Here is a 23500-nt window from a genome sequence, read left to right as displayed (position 1 = left end):
TTCCTACCTTTGGCAACGTATCTAAAGGAAACAAAAACACTATGTCAGAGAGCTTTCTGCACCCCATGTTCACTGAGCATTAGTCACAAAAGCCAAGACACGGAAACAACCCAAGTGTCCACTGACAGATGAATGGATAAAGAGGCTGTGGTATACACACACACACTCTGTCTCTCTCTCTGTCTCTGTGTCTCTCCCCCCCCCCACACATGGTATGAAATATGCATATTACATACGTATAACATGGAATAGAACTCAACCATAAAGAAGAAGGAAATCCTGCTGTTGTGACTCATGGATGGAATTTGAGGGCATTATGCTAAGTGAAATAAGCCAGACAGACACAGAGAAATACTGCATGATCTCATACATGCCATCTACAATCTATTAAAAAAGAGCCCAAGAGTGAGAGAGCGATAGACAAACTAACTCATAAAGATCAGATTTGTGGTGACCAGAGGAAGGGGCTTGGATGAGAGAAATGGATGAATGTGGTCAAAAGGTAAAAATGTCCAATTTTTCTAGAATAAATCAGTACCAGGGAGGTACCGCACAGCACGATGACAGTTAACACTACGGTACGACCACGTGAAAGTCGTTAAGAGAGTAAATACTAAGAGTTCTAATCACAAAGACAAAACTGTTTTCGTTCTCTTATTTTTGTACCTGCAGGAGACGACAGATGGTAACTAAATTTATTGTGGTGATCATTTCACGATACATAGAAGTCAAATTATTGCACTATATACCTGGAGCTTACCCAGTACTGTATGTCAATTATATCTTAATAAAACTGGGAAAAGGAAATGACACAGAGTTATAAACATTATTAAATTTTATTAACAAAAACTTTGTACATTTTCTTTAATACATGTGGAATTTTACATCTAGGTAAAATAACAACACATTCAAAATTTACCATTTATACAAATTGTTACAGAATAACAACCAGTGGGTTAAATAAGTAAAATAAACCACACCGATTTTTTTAATTATCTACAAAAGATTTGACTTTCTTTAAAATTCCCCTGAACATATAAAAATAAATTAATTTTACTTTTCAATTAAATCTACCAATTAGAAATATTACAAATCAAAATATCAATGTTATGAATTTTTCACAATACAAAACAGATTCACAAAACCTTATTTACAGAAATGAGGTAAGAACTGTGCAATGTTTAACCAAGAGACATATTGCAGAATTAACATGTTCTTCCAGCTAAGTACACAGTGGAGGTCTAATTACAGCTGGGTCTTTTCCACTAATAATTCACACATTTGAGAACAGTTCAGTGATTACATCCCCAATTGTTTAATTTCTACTCTGCCATAGCGTCACCCCAGGGGCGTGGCTACCCCAAGTGTAAGGACTGTAAATACAGATTTCACCTGTTTCAGGAACTGCAGTTGTTCGGTCTGTTTGAAATCACTGTCAGTAAACGGGAAGTTGTTTAAATTAACAACAACAACAAAAAAACACAAAGTAAAAAAAATAAACTAAAAATCTTACCAAATCCACTCATTTTTCTTGTGACTCATTAGTGGATAAACACCCAGGTAACAGTTTTGCCTGAGCTATCTACAGTGGCATAGAAAGTTTTCAATCAAGGCAGAAGCACGGGGAAGGCTGCTGTGCGGCACCGACTGCTCCCACTAGTCACAGGACTGACGACGCTGCAGGCTCGGCTGTCCAGAGCCGTTTCAACACAACGGAGGTACGAACAGGCACTTGATTCAGGCCAAACCCTGCCAGCAGTTTCCAGAGTGGCCCCTCTTTCTGAAAGAAATCTTTCACTTTGAATTGATCTGGTTCCCCCAGCAGCCTCAGAACTCACTTAACTCAAAATATGAGTAGTTAACTTTAAAACACGAGTAGGTCTTAGCACTTAAAAAAAAAAAAAGAAAAGTGTTTAGCAAAAGAAAATTACCTTTAGCAGAAGCAGACATTACCATCCTAACTTGATTACCAAAATTGGCCAAATCCCATCATAAAGAAAATTTTTAGAACAAAGATCGCCAAGTCCCAGTTGATGACCTATTAATTTGCAATATTTAACCAATAAAACTCCAATAGAAGAAATTGGGACAGTTCCTCAAAATCTGTCTTAAGATCGGACTCACAGAGCAAGCATACTGTAACCCAAACAAAAGACTGTATTTCATATTCCAACTTGTACAACAAAATCAAAGTTTATAATGGAACACGTCTTTAGTTTTGCTGTTCATCTCTCCAATTTATAACAAAAGAGTTGTGCACCAACTATATTAAATTTCTCTTAGGTTGATAAATTCATTGCATGTAAATTATTTCATTGACAAAAGTTAGTTATTAAATTTTTTTCTCAAAGTTCAAAAAAATCTGGGTTGAGGGATGGGGGGCATGGAAATTCCATTTCAGTGCAACAAAGCAACAAGAAAATTAATCAAAGCCTTACAAGAATGTCCTTGTGGCAATTAATCCTTTGCTGTGCAGTTCATTTCTTGTCGCATTTCTTCATAGGTGTAGGAGGGCTGCAATGGCAGCCAGATCAAGTGCTAGAGCAGCAGGAGAGGCAATTTCTAGAGGTTTCTCAAGTGTCAACTTTTCTCTTGAGTGACAGGCCCAGTTTTATCACTAAGTCTCTGCAGTTAAACAAAATCAAAGGCATTAGCTAAACGAATTTGTGGCCCACACTTGAGGTAACCTTCTCTTAAACTGGGATTAAAACTGAGATAAATGGTGGTACATACGGTTATTCCAATTTTCTACAAGTTGGCATGACTACTTCTCCACACAATATAAAGACATGAATTTACTGATAAACATTACTGGCTGCTTTACATTAACTTCAGCAGGGCACAAAGACAGAAGTGCCCACCTGAAGGTCAGAAGTAGAGAACGGATGTAAATATCATCCCCCAAATTGACTTTTTCCACAAAAGCAGTAACATGGTGTTGTAGAAAATGAACTAAGAAAGTCATAGTTCTGATCCCACATGTCCTATTTGTCCCCTAAGCTTTAATCTCTTTGAGTCTCCTTTTTACTATCTATAAAAAAATTTTAAAGTCTTCAAAGACTGAAATCACATACACTATTGTATCTAACGGAGATAACATTATAACACAGAGTAGGGTACTCAGAAATATTATTTCCCAGCCTTGCTTTTCTCCCATTAGGTCATACTGCTTCTTTTCCTTATTTACTATTGTGGTTTTCCATTATTTTAAAAACCAAAAGCTTTTCCACTAAAATATGCATTCCATTAGAAAATGCATCCCGGTACAACTCAGGAAAGGGCAGCTTATAAATCCACGCGCACCTCGTTTTGTTCCGCTTCGCTTTATTGCGCCCGCCTCAAACCGAAGGTCTGTGGCAACCTTGTGGCAACCAAGTCTGTTGCTGCTATTTTCCAACAGCATTTGCTCAATTCGTATCTCTATGCCACATTTTAGTAATTCTTGCAGTATTTCAAACTTTCTCATTATTATTATAATCGTCATGGGGGTCTGTGATCAGTGATTACAACTTGCCGAAAGCTCAGATGATAGCACTTTTTCAGCAATGAAAAGCAGTTTCGATTTAAGGTATGTACTTTGTTCTCTTAGACATAATGCTGCTGCACACTTAACAGACTACGGTATAGTGTAATTTTTATATGCCCTGGGAGCAAAACAATTCATTTGACTCGCTTTGTTATTGTTACAGTATTTGCTTTGTTGCAGTGGTTAACAGTGGCACTGAACTCCCACTACCTTCAGGGTAAACCCGTAATTTGCTTTTTTAACACAAGAAAAAATTGAGAAAGGAGAAAAAAGGTGTAAGAAGTTCCTACATGAATACAGAATCACTGAAATTTCCCATGTCTGGGGAACACTGGAGAGGTGACTAGGTTTGGGATAATGACAGTATTCACCATCAGGAAGTCAGAGAAACAGTGGGGCAAAGGCACCGAAGAGTTGATGACAACCGATAAACCTGTATTTTGAACCAACTCTTGTTAACTACAGACAAACTAAAGCTTCTGAGGACGAAGAGCACAGTAAACAGCAAGCTTTCAAAGTGACAGAAAAGAGCAAACATGGTGACTTTCCACACCGTTATCTGCCAAGTGTCCCACCTCATTGTTTCCCTTCTTCCTTTCCCTGACGTCCAGTCTCCATTCTCTATCCCAATATCCTTCCCTCTAACACGGCTCTGCCCTGAACTCGAATTTAGGGGAAACATTTATACTCCAGTAAAGTAGACCTGATTGAAGGGGGGAATTAATAGAAAGAAACAGCCTCAAAATGTGTGCTGCCATATGGACAGTACACTGTCCCTGCATTTATTTTTGATTTATCTTCACGTGTACAGTGAAAGGGTAAGATGCTGTCAGTTAAAGGAAATTAATAAAAAATTTAAATTCCATTACAAATGTGATTATGATTTACTTTCTTTTTAAAATTCATCTGGCAGAGTAACTGGAGTGCCCTAAAATTTATGTATTAATCTTATTATAAATATAATTCAGTTTTAGAAGGTACTTTAAAGCAAAATAATAAAAATATTCCAAAATTATCTAGACTGGTTTTATAATTAGATTAATTAGACAGAGATCCTCAAAAAACCCCAACTATTAACTTTTGAATGGACTGTCCCATACCACTTACTACATAGCTAAAATACATTTTCATTTTCAAATTGCTAAATTATAAAACGTCCTTCAAACCATATGCACAAATTTAAACCAATATACTTAGGGGATATAGAAACTGGCTTGGGTCCTTCATGTTTACACTGGCCAGCTGCTGAAACAACTGGTTTTAAGATGAAATTATCAGGGGAATAATACATCTAAAAAACAGGAAGAGAGGAAAACTAGAGACAGCCATCTCTGATTCATCAATACAATTCTTTTCCTAATTCCACGAGACAGAATAAAGCAAAGACACTTACCGTTACTTTCTGACTTGCACCGTCGCCGTGGATGGTGAGGAAGGGGTTGGTGGTCGCGGGGTGAAGCGGCGGCGCCTGGGTGCCCGCGAGCAGGTTGTTGATCGGTATTTGCGTGGGCCCAGGCATCTGGAGCTGCTGTAGCTCAGGCTGGTGGTGCTGCTGGTGGTGGTGCTGTTGCATCAACTGATACAGAAGGGCCTGATGTTGTTCCTTAGGGAAGAACATGTGCGACAAGATGAGTTCCCAGGCACAGGATTCAGCAGGCAGTGAAGCCTGACTTTCTGTTTTCTTCTTTACGTTAGATAATACTAGATATTTAAACAGAGGTCACATTCACACTACTAAGAACGAAAACGAGTATCTCATCCAGAAAAATACACTGCACTAGGTAATAACCATCTGCTATAAAATGTCTGTATTATTAGCAAATGGCGTATTTTCAAAACAGGGCAAACCAATATAGGAGGTCTCTATTCAAATTAGGGTATCCATGATAATGAAGGGCAGCAGCAGCCTAGAAGTCACAAGTTATCTGGATCTGACTTTAGAAGGTGGGCCATTCTCATTCTCAATTCTGGGAGCCTAAAGACACTTTCCAATTTCTCATTCATGTCAACAGAGAGTGCTCTCTTGCTGTAGTTATGAGACTATTCTTTGCAGCAAATATGTATTTTATTTCTCGAGTGTTTTACTATGTGCCAGCCAATATTTTGAGACATATCAGTGGGGGGAAAAAAATCTCTGCCCTCTGTGTCTCAGCCTGGTGGGGGGAAGAGGGAGAGACAGACAAAAACGTTACCATGTGATTACTGGTAAGGATCCGGGTAAACAGGAGGGTAAGACAGTACAGCAGGGGTGAAAGTCTGAAACACACTGGTCAGGGCAGTTCGCACTTAGACAAGGACTTGGAGGCAAGGAGGGAATTCGCTACGTGGGTATGGGGCAAGGGAGGGGACTTCTAGGCCGATGAGGCAGCCAGTGCTAAGGGGCGATGTGGGGGTATACCCAGTGTGATCAGGGAACAGCCAGGAGCCCGGGGGCAGGCAAGAGACAAGTGCACAAGTAGGACACGTGGGAAATGTGGGCCTCACGGTGGTAGGCCGTGAGCACTCTGGCTTCTGCTCAGAGGAATATGGGAAGCCGAGGAGGGATGCAGTCTGACTTGGGACTTCTTGATGGATTCAATGTGAGGCATCAGACAAGAATGAAGGAGGACTGCAAGGTTTTTGGTTTGAGCAACTACAAGTACGGTGCTGGCTTTGGCTAAGGTGGGCAAAACTACGGGGGAGCAGGTTTGTAACAGATCAGCAGTGCAGTGTTGCACGTGTTATGCTTGAAACGTCCGTTAAAATATCCAAGTGGAGATCTCAAATAAGCAGCTGGATACAGGAGTCTGAAATTCCAGAGAGGGGCCTGGGCTGACGAGGGAACATCCACACATATTTCAAGCTGGAATGGAGGATGGGATTTAAGTTCTTTGACTGGAGGAGGAGATCACTGAAATCTAGGATACTCTAGGATACGGAGAGGCTGAGGTGAAGAGGAGGAGGACCCAGGAAAGGAGGCTAAAAAGGAATGAATGGTTAGGTAGGAAGAACACCAAGATACTGTGGTATCCTGAAGGCTAAGGGAAGAAAGTGTTGCAAGGAGGAGGGAGTGATCAACTCTGTCAAATGCTGTTGCCAGATCAAGTAGGAAGAAGAACGACAACTGTCCACTGGACTCAGCAGTGCGAAGGCCATTCTGGCAAGCAGAAAAACGGGGCAGCAGTTGGTGGGGCTGGGGGATGGCCAAGCAAGAGTTTTTCTTAAAATGAGAGAAGTAAGTATGCCTTAAAATAAAACGTGATGCCTGTAAATGAACAAATGTCACCCCACAACCTTGGCCGACAAAGAAAAGGTAGAGTTTAAACCACTTCGGTTCTTGTGGCCTCTAAGCAACAGTATGCTAAAACCTCCTAATCAACCATGTTCTAGAAATGAGACTATTATAATCTTGATTAACAGGAAGAACCCCCAATAAACTGAATTTTAGTACTTCACATTAAGATGAGAAAGAGAGAAGAAAACAAGGCCACAATTTAGTGCAACCATTAAAGACGAATTTATATACGATCTCTCTTTTTACCACCGTAAGAACAGTGAAAATGATGATCCAGAATCAAAACAAGTATTTTCAATATATTTTTGACTAAAGCAAAAAAGTGGGTAGATACATTTTATTTTCAAAGATTTTAATTTTTTTAGAAGATTTAAAAATACGTTTTTAAGTTTATTTGAGATAGAGCGTGCATGAGCAAGTGGGGGAGGGGCAGAGAGCGAGAAGGGGAGAGAGAGAATCCCAAGCAGGCTTCTGTCTGCTGTCAGGGTAGAGCCCTGACAGGGGCCTCTGTCAGGGCAGAGCCCAATGCAGGGCTCAAACCCAGGAACTGTGAGATCATGACCTGAGCCGAAGTCAGACGGCTTAACTGACTGAACCACCCGGGCGCCCCACTTTTTTCTTTTTAAGTAGGCTTCACGCTTAGCACAGAGCCCACAGCGGGGCCTGAACTCACAAATCCAAGATCAAGACCTGAGCTGAGATCAAGAGTCTGACACTTAAGTGACTGAGCCACCCAGGTACCACCCCCACCCCACCCAGGCAGTAGATACATTTTAGAAAAAAATTACAAACAAAGGCTAAAATTCTGAGTTAATTAAATAGTGCATTCTCCAAGCAGTCCAACTCAATGAAGTACGCTAGGGAAATAGAGCTGGACAGAGTCACTGACCACATCTAACCCCGTCTTGCTTTAAGTTTATGACTGCACAGGGCCAGTCAGAGTGTCCCTGCATGTGAGCCATACACTTCCAATCTTTTTTTTCCTTTTTTTAAACACTTTGTTTTTAAGTAAATCTCTACACCCAACACGGGGCTCGAACTTACAACCCCAAGATCAGCAGTCATGCTCTACCAACTGAGCCGGCCAGGCGCACCCTCCCCCCTCCCCCCGCACACACACACACTTCCAATCTTAGTCAGTTCTTCCTCTCTTCAAGATACCTATTCCACGTTTACTTCTCACCAAAACCACGACTGCCAAAAACCTCTAGACAGCCAAATCCAGTGGTCAGTTCTTGTCCTCCCAGAAACATTTTACACAACTTGAGTCTTACCTTTGTTCAGATATTTATATTTCTGCATCCTTTCCTTGGACTCCAGACTCCTACAACTGTCCAGTCCACATCTCACCTGAACATCTAAACACACGTGGCAAACTTGGCCCGCCTGTAACAGAACTTCCGTTTTCTCGACAAGACCTGCTGCTCCTCCGAGTCTTCCGAATCTCAGGAAGACTCAACACCCAACTGTTTAGGACTCCTCTTTACCTTGAATGTCTGACAAACAAGTCTTGTTGGTTCTATCTTCAAAATACACAATCCCCGACAGTCGCCTGCCCTTACACTGTTCTACGACACCACATCCTGTCTGCGAACTACTCCAACAGCCTCCCTGTTTCTTCTTTTGCCACCATCTCCCCTCCCGACACACACAGACCATCTCCCGTGCGACAGCTAAGCCGATCTTTTAAAAATTGTGAATTGTTATATCACTGTTACTCTGTTCACATCCTCCAATTAATTCTTTAAAATAATCCTCCAAGGAAAAGTGAGGCTATATGCAACAAGATTTTAAAAGTTGAGATAATTATTAAAACGAGGTGATTAGTACACTATACACTATTTTGACACATTTGACAATTTCCACAATAGACAAGCTTAAAAAAACACAAATGGCTTTTCATCATACTTAACATCTAAATTTCCTGCCCCGGACGGCCAAACAAGGCCCACCTGTGACCTCCTTTCCTCTGCACCAGCCTCTCTCTTATTCTGCAGTCATGCCGGCCTTTCTAGTGTTCACAACATAAACACATGCAGTCTTTCACAACTGTCTCCCTTCCATTCACCCATGCCCCAAATGCACGCTCCTTCAACTGTTAATTCAGGTCTGTACTCAAAAGTCACACATGCGAAGAGGCAAGACTCTCTTATGTAGAAAGGCCCCCGTCCCACTGTTCCTCTGTCCCCTCATCCTCCTTTATTTTTCTTCTCAGTACCTCACTACCAAAAGCTATACATGTATTTATCGTCCATCTCCACTGTCAGAGCGAAACTCCGTGAAAATACAAAGTCGCCCTCATCACATCACCACGGTCTCCAAGAGGACCACGCTACATGGTCTAATATTCGTAAATGAATAGGTAATAATGTCGCCACAGGTACCGCAGACTATACCAAATGGCAAGACAAACTGTTTTTGGGTGACGCATCCCATAATGCTGTTCACAAAGTGGATAACCTATACCCACACTGAACGCCTATTACAACTTGGGCCACTTGCTCCTAATAAAAATCAAGTATTATCAAAACGCAGAACTTACTGGCGTGAGCTGCTGAGAATTTAACAACTGCTGAAACTGCTGTTGGTGAAGATATATCTGTCTTTGCTGGTCAGAAAGTAATCCTAGTCCTGAGGCACTGAAAAACGATTACAATTCTTACTTTCTACTAGATACCTTTAATGGTTTTTAACATGTAAAATGAAAGACAACTTTACAACTTGACGTTCAATAAGTTAGCAAAGTCAAATTTTTAAACACAACACTTTCTGATCACAAAATCATGTACAAATATCTTATTTCCCTTTCTCTCTGTATACAGATAAACAAGAATTCACATTGTCAAGAAACGTTTTGTTTTCCTTCTTATTATAAATCAAGAAGGCACTAAGTATTTTATGGAATAGAAATTTAAATGTGTTTGTAACATGCAATAATTTTTATTTATTTAAGGAGAATTTAACCCATACTAAGTAAGACATATGTAAAACAAAGAAAGAATTTCAACTAATTGACTTGACCTAACCTTTTTTTTTAATGGTCCCAATGGTCAGTAAAATTAAGCACCAATCAAAAGGGAGCCAGAAGAAATAGTTTACTAGTATCCCCTGTAATCCATTTAAAATGATTTATTCCTCAAAAGTATGTTCGATAACAACATGGCTTTAGTCTCCCTATTTTGAAGTAAATGAAATGCCAGTACAATGAAACAGTTTCACTCACTGGAAATTCAAGATAAATATTTGACCTTCACCGGTACCAAAAGCTTTGATTATAAAACTAGCAAAATTGCATAGCTCAATTTTAAGAAATCAATATTCATATGTGATCTCATTACAATACTGTTTTTCTTCGGAATTTAGGATACATGAAGGTATCATAAGGGGATGAAGGTACAAGGGGAGAGAACACAGATCAAGAATGAAATTTTTCGCACAGAATATATTTCATGCTTTGCTACTAACAGTGATTTCATTTTGTTTTAATCTGAATGACTTAAGTTTCAAAAACAGTTCTCGCAATAACACAGTTGGCCTAGAAGTTTGCTGGATTTTAATTTCTTTGACTGCATCCACAAGAAGCACATTAAAACTCCCAATCTAACGCATGGACAGCACTAGCACTGTGTGGCACGGAAAAACCCAAAGTATAATTAAGTGAGTTTCTTACCTGTTAGTCAGTGTGGCTGGCATTGGATGTGTTGCATTAGGTGGTACAGTGGTGTGGGTGAGGGGGGTAGGGTTCTGTGATATTGTGACAGGGGTCTGAATAACCCCATTTAAAGCTCCTACAATGCCATTAATTGCCAGTTGGTTACCTGGCAAAGCTCCAATTATTCCACCCACTCCAGGCACTGCAGGAATGGTGGATGTTACAGTCTGCATTCCACCAGCCAGTGCCCCCACTGTCACACCATTGACCTGCTGAACTCCACTAACGCCTGAGCCCGGCTGCGCTGGACTCTGCCCAGCGGGAGGTGGGGTAGAAAGAGCAGAAGAGCTGCTGGTGCTCTGTCCACTGGAGGTCAAGTCCTAATGCAAGAAGGAACAGAAACTTAAGTGTGGAAGAACACAGCAGAACCGTGTAAAATCATTTGAAACCATTTAATGTGATCTACTATTGTTCATCAGAAAAACACAGAAATGAAACTAACCACACCCAAATTACCTGATTTAACACAGGAAGAGAATTATCAGGTAAAAAGCTGTTTCCCAGATGAGGGCTCTTACTGCTGTTCAAGGAATCAGTAGTAGGAGCTAGAATAATAAAAGACAAAAAGAAACCTATTTACCCTGTTAAATTACATCATGTGTAAGATTAAAGGCTCATCTAAAAAGCTTATCCTGAAGCCCACATTAAAAACACTTAAATATTAAGTCTTGCTATTTCTAATACCAGTTTAAATGGGAAAATCTATACCTCTATTGAAGACTATGGCTTTAAATCAATAGAGATCACTACACATTTAAATAACTATTATCGTTAAATTATGTACTAAAGAAGTCAGAGCAAATTCAAGTCGATCACTTAACAGATTCTTCACGTTCTCTGAGAATAAGCTATCATTCCTTCTCTTAACCATCTTCATGTAACTGGTAACCAGTTATTATTCACTTATTATGAAAAAGATACTGAGAGTCTATCCTACTTTCCCTTAGATACAAAATAAACATTTCACACTTACCATTCTGTGCTGAAAATGCATGCATTTGATGAGATGGGCTAGGATTTGTCGTTATTGTTGGAAAAGGCACTGAGAGCTGTGCATTCAGTAACTGAAGACGTTCTTTTTTGGCTGTCAAGTTTTTAATCTGTTCTTCTAATCTTCGATTTTCAACTTGAAGTTGATGTAATGACTTCAGCATTCCTAAAACTAGCAAACATTTGGATGGCTTTAATAAGGACAAGTTCCCACACACGACTGAGTATTTTACAGACCTAAGTGTCAATAACTTTAGAAATAAGTTAAAATAGGAAAGCGGAAATTCTGTAAAGCACTTTTATATTACTAGGTTTTATTTCTAAATTTCCTTTTATTTCTAAATTTATATGTAGATATACATTGGGAAATAAATAAATACAGCATAATGTATGTGTGTGTATGTAAGCATAAAGGGATAGTGGGCCTGGATAATACCTTCCGGAAACTTTGTTGCCACGTATCAAAAAAATCCACCCACCTGGTTCAGGTAATTTCCATTTCTCAAACAAAACTGATAGAACGTGTTATTCTCGCCAAAATAAAAACCTAATCACAAAGTCGAAGTGCCTGCCCCAATCTTTCATTCAAATCGTACTTCAGATGGGAAAGAATCCCTCCAATATCCCATACCAAGAGCACAAGTGCGCGCACGCTGCTCGGTTCCGCTCAGCGAGGGCGAGCCGCCCGGCCTGCTGCTGCACACGTTGCCCAGCAGGGAGCAGTGTGCGCGCACCGCAGCCCACATCCCAACTCCCACAGGAAGGCGTGTGCTGTCTGTAAACGAGGCCGTTTCCATCCGGCCTCGTCACCTCAAATACAGTTTCGATTCCTTCCACAACTCGGACGTCTCAACTGACAACACAGAGTAGTTATGCCAGGGTGATGGACGCTTTAAAAGTTCTGTGTACGTATTAAAAGTTGTATTTGTTTAACATGCCCTCAGGGCCTTCCGAAGACACAACTGTACTGGTACAGCCGTCTGTGGTCATTTCCCAAGGATTTAACTTTTATCCCTCCTCTTCAAAATCCCACAAAGAAGCCCTTAGTGTACCCAAATGAGATGCAATAAGACTAAGCTAAACCTGTCCTCCAGCTATCATGTTTAAAGGATTATCCCGGCATGAATTTCCTCACAATTAGCATTTTTTGTCAAGGCACCATTCACAAAAAAAAAAACAAAAAAAAACAACAACAACAAAAAAAAAAACACAAAAAAAACAAAAAAACACAATTTATGGCACTTGTCTACTAACAAGAAGCAAAATGTTTTGTTTTAATATAATAAAGCAGCAAAAGTTTATATCCCCAAATGATAAAAAACCATCTATTTTTTCTCCCCAAAATATATATCCTTAACACTACCCCAGCTTCTCCAGCTACCTACCACTTACAGGAACTTTGCTTTTTTGGCTTTTTTCACCCATGGCCCTCCATAATACTTAACACTGGAAATACTAAATATGTATATAAAGATATATATATATATAGGTATAGATATAGATATATGATACAACTTAATAAGTGAATGACATTTAATGAATGAAAATTGTATGTAATTCAGTCATCGTTATTCTTGCTCATCTAAATTGTAAAATTAGGAAGACAGCTTGCCATACTTGACTATATGCATTTTTAAAAATGAATTCTCTAGAGGTAAGCAAGTTTTCTCCCAACAAGTGAAGAGAAGATGCAACTCACGTGTTTTAGTAAAATGTGAAAACTGGTAAGAACAAAGTACCAACATTAAACTAATTCAAAAGAGTAATAACCACTCAACAGATAAGTGCTTACTATGAGCCAGGCAATGTTCTTCACATTTTTTATGCCATTTAATCCTCAAAACAACACTATGATATAGGTACATTATTATTCCCATTCTACAAATGGGAGATTAAAGCATACTGACATCAAGAAATTTGCCCAAGATCATATTGTTAAGAACAGGTAAAGTGAAGTCCAGTAGTAAAACTGTAGAATCCCTATTAAACCACCACTCTATACTTTCTCACCATATTACAGAAAACATATTTCATAATTTCACTGCTACTCCTGATGAAGTGTGTCTGTTACATCCATCCATCTGTCTGTCTGTCCATCTATCTTTCTGTAAAGACATGAAAAGAATACTTACTGTCACTAGGAGTACCCTGTTCTAATAAAAACTGCTGTCCTTCACTCCACTGCCTCTCCAAAAGCTGTTCTATGCTGGCTGCTACTGGAGGCAGATTTTCCAAACTGCTGTTGACTGGTTGATCATAGCGAATCTGTAAGCTGCTTACAGGAGATCTGTTGAAAATATTAACTCTCAGGTTAAACAGAAAGAGAGTGCATTTACGCTTCTTACCTTATGCTGGCCCGTTTCCCGTACAAGTTTTCTAACTCTAGGCTGCCTATGCTGGAAGAATGATAAAACCATTATCCACCCTAAAATTGAGTAATTACCATTCTTCCTCCCCAAATTATAAAAATCACAGGAATAGCTGGCTAGACTCAGTAATTAAAAACCACCAGAACACATAAACACAACACCAATAATCTCTGAAATAAGCTGTAAAAGAACTTGATACAGCCTTAGACAAAGAGGGGAAAGATAGTATTAGAAAACTTTAAAATAATTAGCCAGAAAAGAAGAGTTCCACAATTCTGCTTTAATATGCAAAACACCAGAGGAACACTTACAATTATAATAATGTAGAAAGCATTTTAATACACAATCAACAGAATCTCAAATATCAGTAAAAAGAAATTTTTAATGATTTTGAAGGAACCCTTTGTTTTAAAGTAAAAAATACTTATTTTCTAGTATTTTCAGGATTAAGGAGCATTAGCAAGACCAAAGTAAATTTTTATTTGAGCCCTTTATACACATTTTTCTAAAACGTCTTAGACCCGTACTTCAAATGGTAATAACTTAACTCTTTCAAAGCAAATATTACTTATATTAAGATAAATACATAATGTTCTCTCGTCCACTTTTTGTCTTAAATTGGTAAGCATGCCCATTTCTGGTCTCCAAGCCTCTACACTAACATAATATATTAGTAAAGGGCTTTGGAGTTTCCAAAGTGTTTCCATGTAATTATCTCACATGATCGTCAGAACAACCCAGAGAGAGAGAGAGAGAGAGAGAGAGAGAGAAGTCAAAAGCGTGGCTTATTGGTTCCATTTCTACAGGAGGAAACAAGATGGGGCTTTAGTGACTTGTCCAAAGACACACTGCCGGTAAATGGCAGAGCTGGGGCCACAACTCAGGTCTCTAACAACCACCGGTGTTCTGCCACTGCCTCAGTATGCTTCTCTATAAAAATCTCTTCGAATAACAAGTTAGACAAATGAGGTTTTTTATTCTACACATAAACATCACATGCTACATATAGTTGACCATCCCTCTTCAAATAATACATTATGCCACGATACTTTAGGCTATTACATGTCAGGCTGATTTTTAAAGGATAATATAAAGTTGAAAATATATGCTAAAAATAATTTAGTATGATTTATTGTTGGAAATTCCATTTAGCTAATGAAAACCTGAGAACTATTGTGCTAAGCAAAATAGCACTAAGGGATCTCGCAGAAATTCTGGGTAGTTTCTAGGATATTTTAAGAGGGGAACATGGACATGCTTCCTCCACTAAACACACGAGCAAAAGTCCGCCTAGTTTTCTACTTTGAAAAGAAGAATAATAGAATAGTACAGAAGTAATCACAGCATAAAATTACAAATTAGTCGGTTGATGTTATCATTGTGTGCTTCTGATTCCTAGTTTCAAAAGAAGAAATATTTCATTTCCTATAGTGCTCAATTATGAAAAATACTACTACTTTTAGGTCATCCAAGAATTTTATAGGAAAAGACACACCTAGTGGTACCACTAGAAAATAGCAAAATTCGACGTTGCTGAACTAATCTACTGATAAAGATGTCCCTTAATAGACATTACCAATATATCAGCAATACAACAACAGATACTAACAGTATCATCGCATGAAAAATTTAATTTTTAATAGAATTTTTAAGTTTGCATAGCTGAAAAAAAAAAGACTCCAGAATGGGCTTTTCCCTCCTTCTGTTCTCCCTTCTCACCCAGTCTAACCATGCTTGAGGCACAGTTTACAAAATTAGACAGCAGAGAGCAAACAAACTAGAAGAAGGTATAGAAGTTAAAAGTCGTATATAATTAATAAAAAGAGAGCTAGGGCCTCAAGTTCGACTGTTTTCCATAAGCTGGCACAATATTCCCTTCTGCCATTCTCCCCACTGAGAACAGAAGATGTGGGCACTTAGACTGTGCTCAGAGAAATTCAACCATTTCAGTAGAACTTTGCTAAGAGTGTCCTGCTAACTTCTTTATCTCCTATCAGAGATATTTAAGGCACCTAAGTTCGTTCAGATAATATCTAAGACAATTTTACAGAACGATGTAAAACATTTATTATACTTTGATTCAAACAATTTTAGGAACTAGAGGGATTTTACGTTATTTTATTTAGTTTATTTTTTTTAGGAATCTCTACACCAAATGTAGGGCTCGAACTGACGACCCCAAGATCTAGAGTCCCATGCTCTTCCGACTGAGCTACCCAGGAGCCCCGAGAAGTAGAGGGAATTCAGAAATGAACCCCAAGAACTAGGAACCAGAGATGGAAGGGTTCAAGTGCATTGCCTACAACAGAGCTGAAACTGGAACCCTAAGTTGAAAGCCTGGAGTCGGTAGCTTCAAGAGGTTTTAAAGACTATTTCATAACCAAAAAGAATTAGCCAAATTAACGTATTTAACAGTACCAGTCGCTAAATGTACAAATGATAAAAACAAGAGAGTTCAAATTGACCGGAAATCTAAGAAAAGGTAGGTCCTTCTAAAAGCTTAAAGTCTAACCATGTGTTTAAATTAATATTCAAATTAATTGAGAATCATTTTTCTTGACTGTCCAGACATGCTTCTTATCTACAGAATGCTTTTACAGCCTCACAAATGTGTGCTCTGATAGGAGATAAAGTAGTTTCCAAATCTCCAAACGTCTCCTTTGCCTGGCCTCTGCAGAGTAAACAGCGCTTACCGCGGTGAGAGACTTCCTCGGGGTGAGCTTCCTCTGCCAGCAAGGCTGCGGCCATTGTCTCCGAGATCTTGATCTGCAGTGTAAATATTTCATAGCTGATAAAGTGACTCTCACTAGATAAGAGGTTTTAAGCTCTTGCCCTGATTTTCCCTAAAACGTACATAAAACCTTTACCACTGCTTTGCAGTTACTCTGAAAGTAGATCTAGTACGTTGCTAGTTCAGAATTGCTGAACTGTGGCATGTAAGGCATTGTCCCTACACGTTTTTGTGGGTGTAGAAGGCCATGGATTATGTTCCGTTCTTTCATTCCTTTCAATTTTACAGCACAGAAGCGTGGTTTGCATTTGCAGTACCCTCCCCTCAGCCACTTTTAATTTCTACGGTTAAAGTAATGAATCACAGCTGTGGACAGCTAATCTGTATGCTTATCACAGCAAATCCTTACGCTTTGTATTTTTTAACACTTTGCATCCCAAGACAAGTCATAAAATACATAGTGTACGACATAAAGCCACACACCGTAACTAAAATTACACATATTGCACGGATCCTCACACCAAGAATAAAGTTAAATGTAACACTAGATATTTAAATTGACAAAAACAAGTAGGAAGATAGCATTCTGGACTTAAAAGGAAAAATTAATTTCTTCAAAAGAATTCTTAGGTGACACCAAATATCTCTGCTTGACAAGTAACCTGTATCTCCCCTACAGTCAGTTCCTTATAAAATCACCCTATCTGGCCTCTTTCAAGGTTGTCCTCCCCTTCTTCTGAGTCAGGTAACCTCTGACCTGAAAGGGTAAAGACATGACTGATCCGTTCTTGGTGAACTGCTAAACCCATTCCCTTCCCCCAAACAGGCATGACTACTTGGACATGTCAACAAATCCTTAAGGATGGAATGAAACAAAGCAAATCCAGTGGCTCATTAAAACAGTACAAGAGGCAAATGCTACAAAATGTCAACTGGTAAAAATTCACAGGATTACTAAACACTGTAGAAATTCTCTAACAGGATTTTTTTTTAACCAAGTTTGTGTAATGCAATTTCATGAATTATGCAAATAAAGGTTTAGGCTATTCACAGAAAAGCCCAGTGTTATGTTACTTTCATTGCACAGAACTGAGAACTGAACACATCAATCACAAAAGTCACAGGAGACATTGTTGCATTCCTGCCTGCTGATGGCTCTGCTTAAACATTTACATTTCAGACAGTAAAAAAAGCACATCACTATTTTGCAGCACGGCACACTATTTACTTCCAACTGTGACTCTTTTGGTTGGGGGTGGGGGGTGGGGGGTGGGCACAATCCTGTATTAACCACACCTTTAGACTTTTCAAAGAAAATGAGCCAAAGGCAGGGATGGGGCGGGGGGGGGGGGGGGGGGGGGGGGATTTACACTGGGGGAGAGCTGAAAAATTCTTGAAAACTTACCTGTTTGACTGTTTTCAGACTGAACTATAAGAGCTGCCATTGATGAATTTGGATTTAATCTATTGCCATACATATGAGATGGTGCCTGACTAAGAGAAGATCCAGATAGGGTATTTGCCTAAATGAAAAGAATTACAAAAATAAATGAATGATATTAGAAAATATCTTCGCGCTTTTCCTAATAGACCTAGCAACTGTTTTCTCTAACCTAAGAATATAAGCAAACATTCCTGACTTTCTAGAGAGCAAATTTTATTCTTTCTTGTTTTACCATTCCAACATTTCAACTTTTTTGAAATAATTCCAAATAAAAAAAACAAAGACTGGCACATTCAAAGTAAACTACGCTAACTTTAATTTCAAAGTATCTAGACACTAACAAAACCCAGTGGCATGGTAACCATGTGAACATATGACTAATTATTTAATCTTATTAAACCATTTACAAAATAAAGGCAGGTAGACAACAGATGTCTAACAAATGCTTCAGTCCCTTACATCACAGGCTGGCTAAGGAGGTCAAAAGGGCCAATTTCTACTTTTAGTATTTTAACTACACAGAGCTATATTTCCATTGCTTAACTCTGTCATTAGTAAAACCTGCACACTATTCTGTTACTTCCTATTTTGATAGACTTGGAAGCCTGCTGCTTTTTCTGTTTTGTTTTGTTTTTATTTTAAAAGAAAGCAAACAGGCATCACAAGTATGTTTTCTATACAATGCAGAGCTCAACGAATCACAGCTTTGCCCTGACCCCATATAAGGCACTGTCTTTTTGGCAGGAAGCCAGCTCCACTAACTGAAGAGCTGGTCCAAAGTTTGTAATTCATTCATGTTGCTAACCACAATTCTGAGGGCCTCTACTGGGCCTTGTGCCAAACAAGGGAAAATGAACCCTTAAACAGATGACGCTACGGAGGCTGGCCAAAGTCTTGCGTAATCCAATGTAATAAAAATGCCTTCTTTGATGTGAATACTTTCTCCCACTTTCTAAGAATATTATAACCTTAAAATGTGGCATTCTGGGAGCAAATCTCCTGTACACAAAATACTGTTACTCTAAGAAGGCTATTCCTAGCCTCAATACTTTTCAGATTTAACATAACCATAGATTTAAAGCAGACTTCTTATTCTTTTTCATGAATGAGATCAAACTTAACCTTTTATAAAATGAAATTATTGTATAGTTATTTCGTAACAGAATTCTGGAAAAGAATTTCAAAGGCTTGAAGCAATTCGAATATAAAGAGGCCAAGCAATCGTAGGACAAAAGATGTGGGATGTTCTACCACGTACAACTAACTACACACAGGAGACCAAGACATGTCGACACAGTAGTTATAAAAAGCAAAATATTACAGAAAATAAACTGGTTTCTGGGAAGATTCAGACCCTGACATTATATATGGCTTCTGGCCAACTTACTGGGCATGAAAACTGGACTTGACCATTCACAGAAGTAGTCTGTGAGATAGAATCCTGTCCTTGCTTTCCACTGTTTCAAAGGGTGTATTTCCTAGTTCATTCTTCAATGTCTAAGTTTAATTGGTCAATTTCTGGGTTTCATTTTTCTTCTTATTAAAGATGTGTATACAAAGCCAATAAATTTATACCATAAAGTCTTGCTTAACAATCAATCAGCCCTCAGGAAAAGGTAAGTCATAATTTTAACCTCAAGATCATACTAGATGCTTACCAGGTATTTAGTAGTGCAGCATACTAAAATATACAATTCATAAATGGAAATATAGCTAGGTGTTTTTTTGTTTTTTTACCTCTTGGTTACTCATAAAATAACTTAGGGTAAGAAAAACCACCAAACAGACAAACAGAAAAGTACAGATGTTACTAGTCCCATGTGTTAACATCTCAGGTACCTTACACTTAAAAATATCCTTTGTAGAGCCGATTTGCTCTTACTCTAGATACAATTCTAAAAAGATCAACTAAGCATACAAAAGACTAGAAAGTGGAAAATTCACTAGAAAGAGGAAGAAAAGTCATTTCTTGAGACATCTGCTGGCAGCAGGAATCAACAGCTGACAGGAGGAGAAGAAAGAGAAAAAGAGGAGTGAGGCGGCGCTCGAAGAACATGGACGTCTAGATGCCTTAAACCTGCATCTCAGCCTTCTGGCTCTCCTGTTTCGTGCAGTCATCGTAACGGTTGAAATTTAACTAACGTTACACCAGTTGGGTTATCAGTTTTATGAGCTGCCTTAGTCTCTTGATAAGAATCAAAAGATCCTACTCCAATCAGAAATACCCTTTTTCAGGAAGAATTCTTCCTGCAAGGGCTTTATATTTATCCTTATTAGCTTCAAATTTTTTGATGCAGTCTTCAAATTATCTTAGTGTCTCTATCACACATTAGGCCCACCATACTACAGGATCAAAATGCAGAGCAGTACTGCATAATAACTGATTTGCATAATGACTATCATCAAGAAGAAGATAAATCATCTTTAGCATAATTCCAAAAGAAGAAAGTAGGTATTTTACAAAGGTGGCAGACAAAAAAGTAAAGTTAATAAAATAAAAACCTAAAATGGGAATACATTTTTCATCCTCCTAAATGATCAATTTCCCAAATTCCCTGAATGAGTAAAAATTACCTGGTAGTTTGTTTTTAAAGAATTATTGCATTTATTGGAACCAGAAACTTTGGAATGAGATTAAAAGTTATTAATATTATCAGGAGGCATTTTATGGTATGTTAAAACATCTAAACCACTCTACATTAAAACTCAAGTCATTAACGTCATTTTAAGCGGTAACAAGAGTTATGAATCCACAAATGTCTGACACTGCTTAGCCAATACTTCTGAAATGATGTTTAGAATGGTTAATGTTGGGAACCCATGATAAGCTTGTTGCCACCTCTGGGCCAAGAAACCCTCATCAGTTTAGTGAGAAGATTCTACAACTTAGTAGCAATAAGAAGGGTAAGTGAGGTGGGCAGGGGCAACTTACTTAGGAGAGCATACATATAATGTTGGACATTTTGTAGACTCAAAATTTTCTGTTGTCTTTAACAAGTGAAAGCACTAAGATTCTGGAGGACAGAAGAAAGTTCATGTGAACCTAAAGAAACACTGGTAAAGAAACAAAAAGGGCACTTGAAAGCTTTCATTGTAAAAGAAATCTGGAATAAAGAAAACAACATACACATACTTCTCCCACAGCGTATGTCAGATGGGAATTTTTAAAAGAGCATCAAAAGCCAATGATTCACACGCCAGAAGTCTGCTTCAGGAGACCTGGTATAAAAGACAGGCAATTCTTTTTGGAGAGAACTACCCAATTTTATCTTGCCCAAGTAAGCGGAAGGGCTACTAGGGACAGATACCCTCCTTGAATCTACTGGCACTATAAGAATAGTTGTTAACTCTGGGGAGGCCGAAGGAAGGAAATCTAAGATATATGTGAACTCTACTACTTTTGCAACTTTTCCATATACTGTATGTACATCTATAATTATTTCGAAGTAAGAAGTTAAGGCATGCTTGGATGGCTCAGTCAGTTAAGTGACCTACTCTTGATCTCAGCTCAGGTCATGATCTCTGCACTGACAGCACTGAGACTGCTTGGGATTCTCTCTCTCCCTCTCTCTGCCCCTCCCTTGCTCACGCTTGCACACGCTCTCTCTCTTTCTCTCTCTCTCAAAATAGGTAAACTTAAAATAAAACAAAAACAAAATTAGAAGTTAAAACAAAACAATAAGACAAACTAGTTAATAGCGGCTCGCTGAAATCATATCATCTAATCAACACAGTGTTAATCAAAATAGGTTAGATTAGATCAAGATAAAAGTATTTAGTAAGTATTTTAAGTTCATATTGCCATAATAAGCTTTTTTTTTTTAAGTTCGTTTATTTTGAGAGGGGGAAGGGAACGGGAAGGAGGGGCAGAGAGGGAGAGAGATAGAGAATCCCATGCCGACTCTGTGTTCCCCAACTCGACATGGGGCTTGATCTGACGAACCATGAGATCATGACCTGAGTTGAAACCAAGAGTCTGAGGCTTAACCCACTGAGCCAGCCAGGTGCCTCACCATAATAAACTTCTGCTTTCATTTCCAATATATGATACCTCAGAGTTTTTGTTCCCTCCCCGAGATTAATTGAAAGGAACCACTTCCACCCAAGATGTTATAGAACACATATTCTAATACTCTAGTAATAAAGCCTCAGGAAGAGAGGTATTTTACCAGGTGGACCTAAAGGCAAGTAGAGGAAGAATAAATTGAATAATTATCGAGGTAAATTCAAGCTACTTTGAAAAAAAAAAAAAAAAAAAGTATGTTTAGGTGCCTGAGTCAAAGAACCCTAAGCAAATTTAGAATAAGTTATACTAAAACACCTAGAAAGACACACAGGTCTCTACCAAGGCAGTATTCCAACTCAAAGCAAATCAAAGAAATTTACTGTTTCATAAGTAGACTCACGGACCATATTAAAATATTAACAAGATTAAAATGACATTTCAGCTTGAAATTTCCCCTGCTGTTAACAGTTCACCTCCTATATTTCAAATGTCTGCTTACGACCACGGAGAAATTTTAAAAGAACTCTAGCTGCAAAGCAACACTACCCAATTCCTAGGCACTTGGCTCCTTCTAAAAGAGTCAGATTATGAAGGAAAAAATCAGACTAAGCCTACTCAATTATTTGAATATCAGACAAAAATGGATGCTGTTTTGTTAGGGCTTTTTTCCTCCCAAATGTTGGTAAAGGCAGAATAATACAGAATAAACAACAAAAATTCGGTTTGAGAGAACAGAACCTATAAAAACTTCACTTTTGGAAAGTATCATAGCAATACCTAGAGGTGGATATGAAACTTTATACTTTGATCATACAGGAAAGGGTTATAGTAAGCTTTTTTAAATGCACAATTAACCTGTCAATAAACATTAAAATCACATGATTCAAACAAGCTCAAAACACGGTAGAGCTTCTTCAAGCATTCCAACCCTGACATGATATAAAATATATTCTTTCAAAATCTTGTCAGATTCACTAAATTGAATATTACTTTTAAAAATTTCTATCTCATATATACATCCTTAGAAGAGAATACTTTTATCACTATATCTGCCATAAATCAAGCTTTCTCACCGAGGGCAAGGTACTAGAACCTCTCTGTCCTCAATTTCCATTTGGAAGCGCGGAGATAATAAGAGTACCCACCCTCATAAGAATACTGTGAGAATTAACTGAGTTAGTATACAGGGCTTATAAAGAATCCGTGGCACATGGTAAGCAAACTTTAACTTGTTATTTTAAAAATCATTTTCATAAGCTATTACGGCTTCCATTTTTCCATTAACTTCATTAGAGAATATATCAATTATATTTTGATACTAACATGGCTAGACTTCAAAGATTAAAACATATTTCCTTAAGAAAAACTAGATGGTATAAATGTCTCATTATGCAATGATATTGTAATCTATGTATTCTTTGGTAATAATATAGCAATAGTGCAGGGGT

General features: G+C 38.3%; 1 protein-coding gene across 13 annotated transcripts in view; it reads right to left on the bottom strand.

Annotated features, from left to right (window-relative positions):
- Positions 1-817: 817 nt before the first annotated feature.
- MLLT10 (MLLT10 histone lysine methyltransferase DOT1L cofactor) overlaps positions 818-23500 on the bottom strand; it is a 234949-nt gene continuing 212266 nt past the window's right edge. For 11 of the 13 annotated variants that reach the window (XM_042991194.1, XM_042991193.1, XM_042991192.1 and 8 more), the window contains 9 exons: positions 18008-18125; positions 16565-16637; positions 13635-13789; positions 11486-11674; positions 10969-11057; positions 10471-10832; positions 9343-9439; positions 4920-5129; positions 818-2625 (listed from right to left, as the gene is read on the bottom strand). In XM_042991194.1, coding sequence (XP_042847128.1) covers positions 2581-2625; positions 4920-5129; positions 9343-9439; positions 10471-10832; positions 10969-11057; positions 11486-11674; positions 13635-13789; positions 16565-16637; positions 18008-18125 — 1338 coding nt within the window. In that variant the 3' untranslated portion in view covers positions 818-2580. Of the gene's footprint in view, positions 2626-4919; positions 5130-9342; positions 9440-10470; positions 10833-10968; positions 11058-11485; positions 11675-13634; positions 13790-16564; positions 16638-18007; positions 18126-23500 lie in introns of those variants that run through there. The other 2 variants (XR_006219669.1, XM_042991200.1) reach the window with 2 other exon arrangements.

This window comes from Panthera tigris, chromosome B4 (genome assembly GCF_018350195.1).
Source record: "Panthera tigris isolate Pti1 chromosome B4, P.tigris_Pti1_mat1.1, whole genome shotgun sequence".
NCBI classification, from domain to species: domain Eukaryota; kingdom Metazoa; phylum Chordata; class Mammalia; order Carnivora; family Felidae; genus Panthera; species Panthera tigris.
This window is presented reverse-complemented; position numbering and strand designations above follow the sequence as displayed.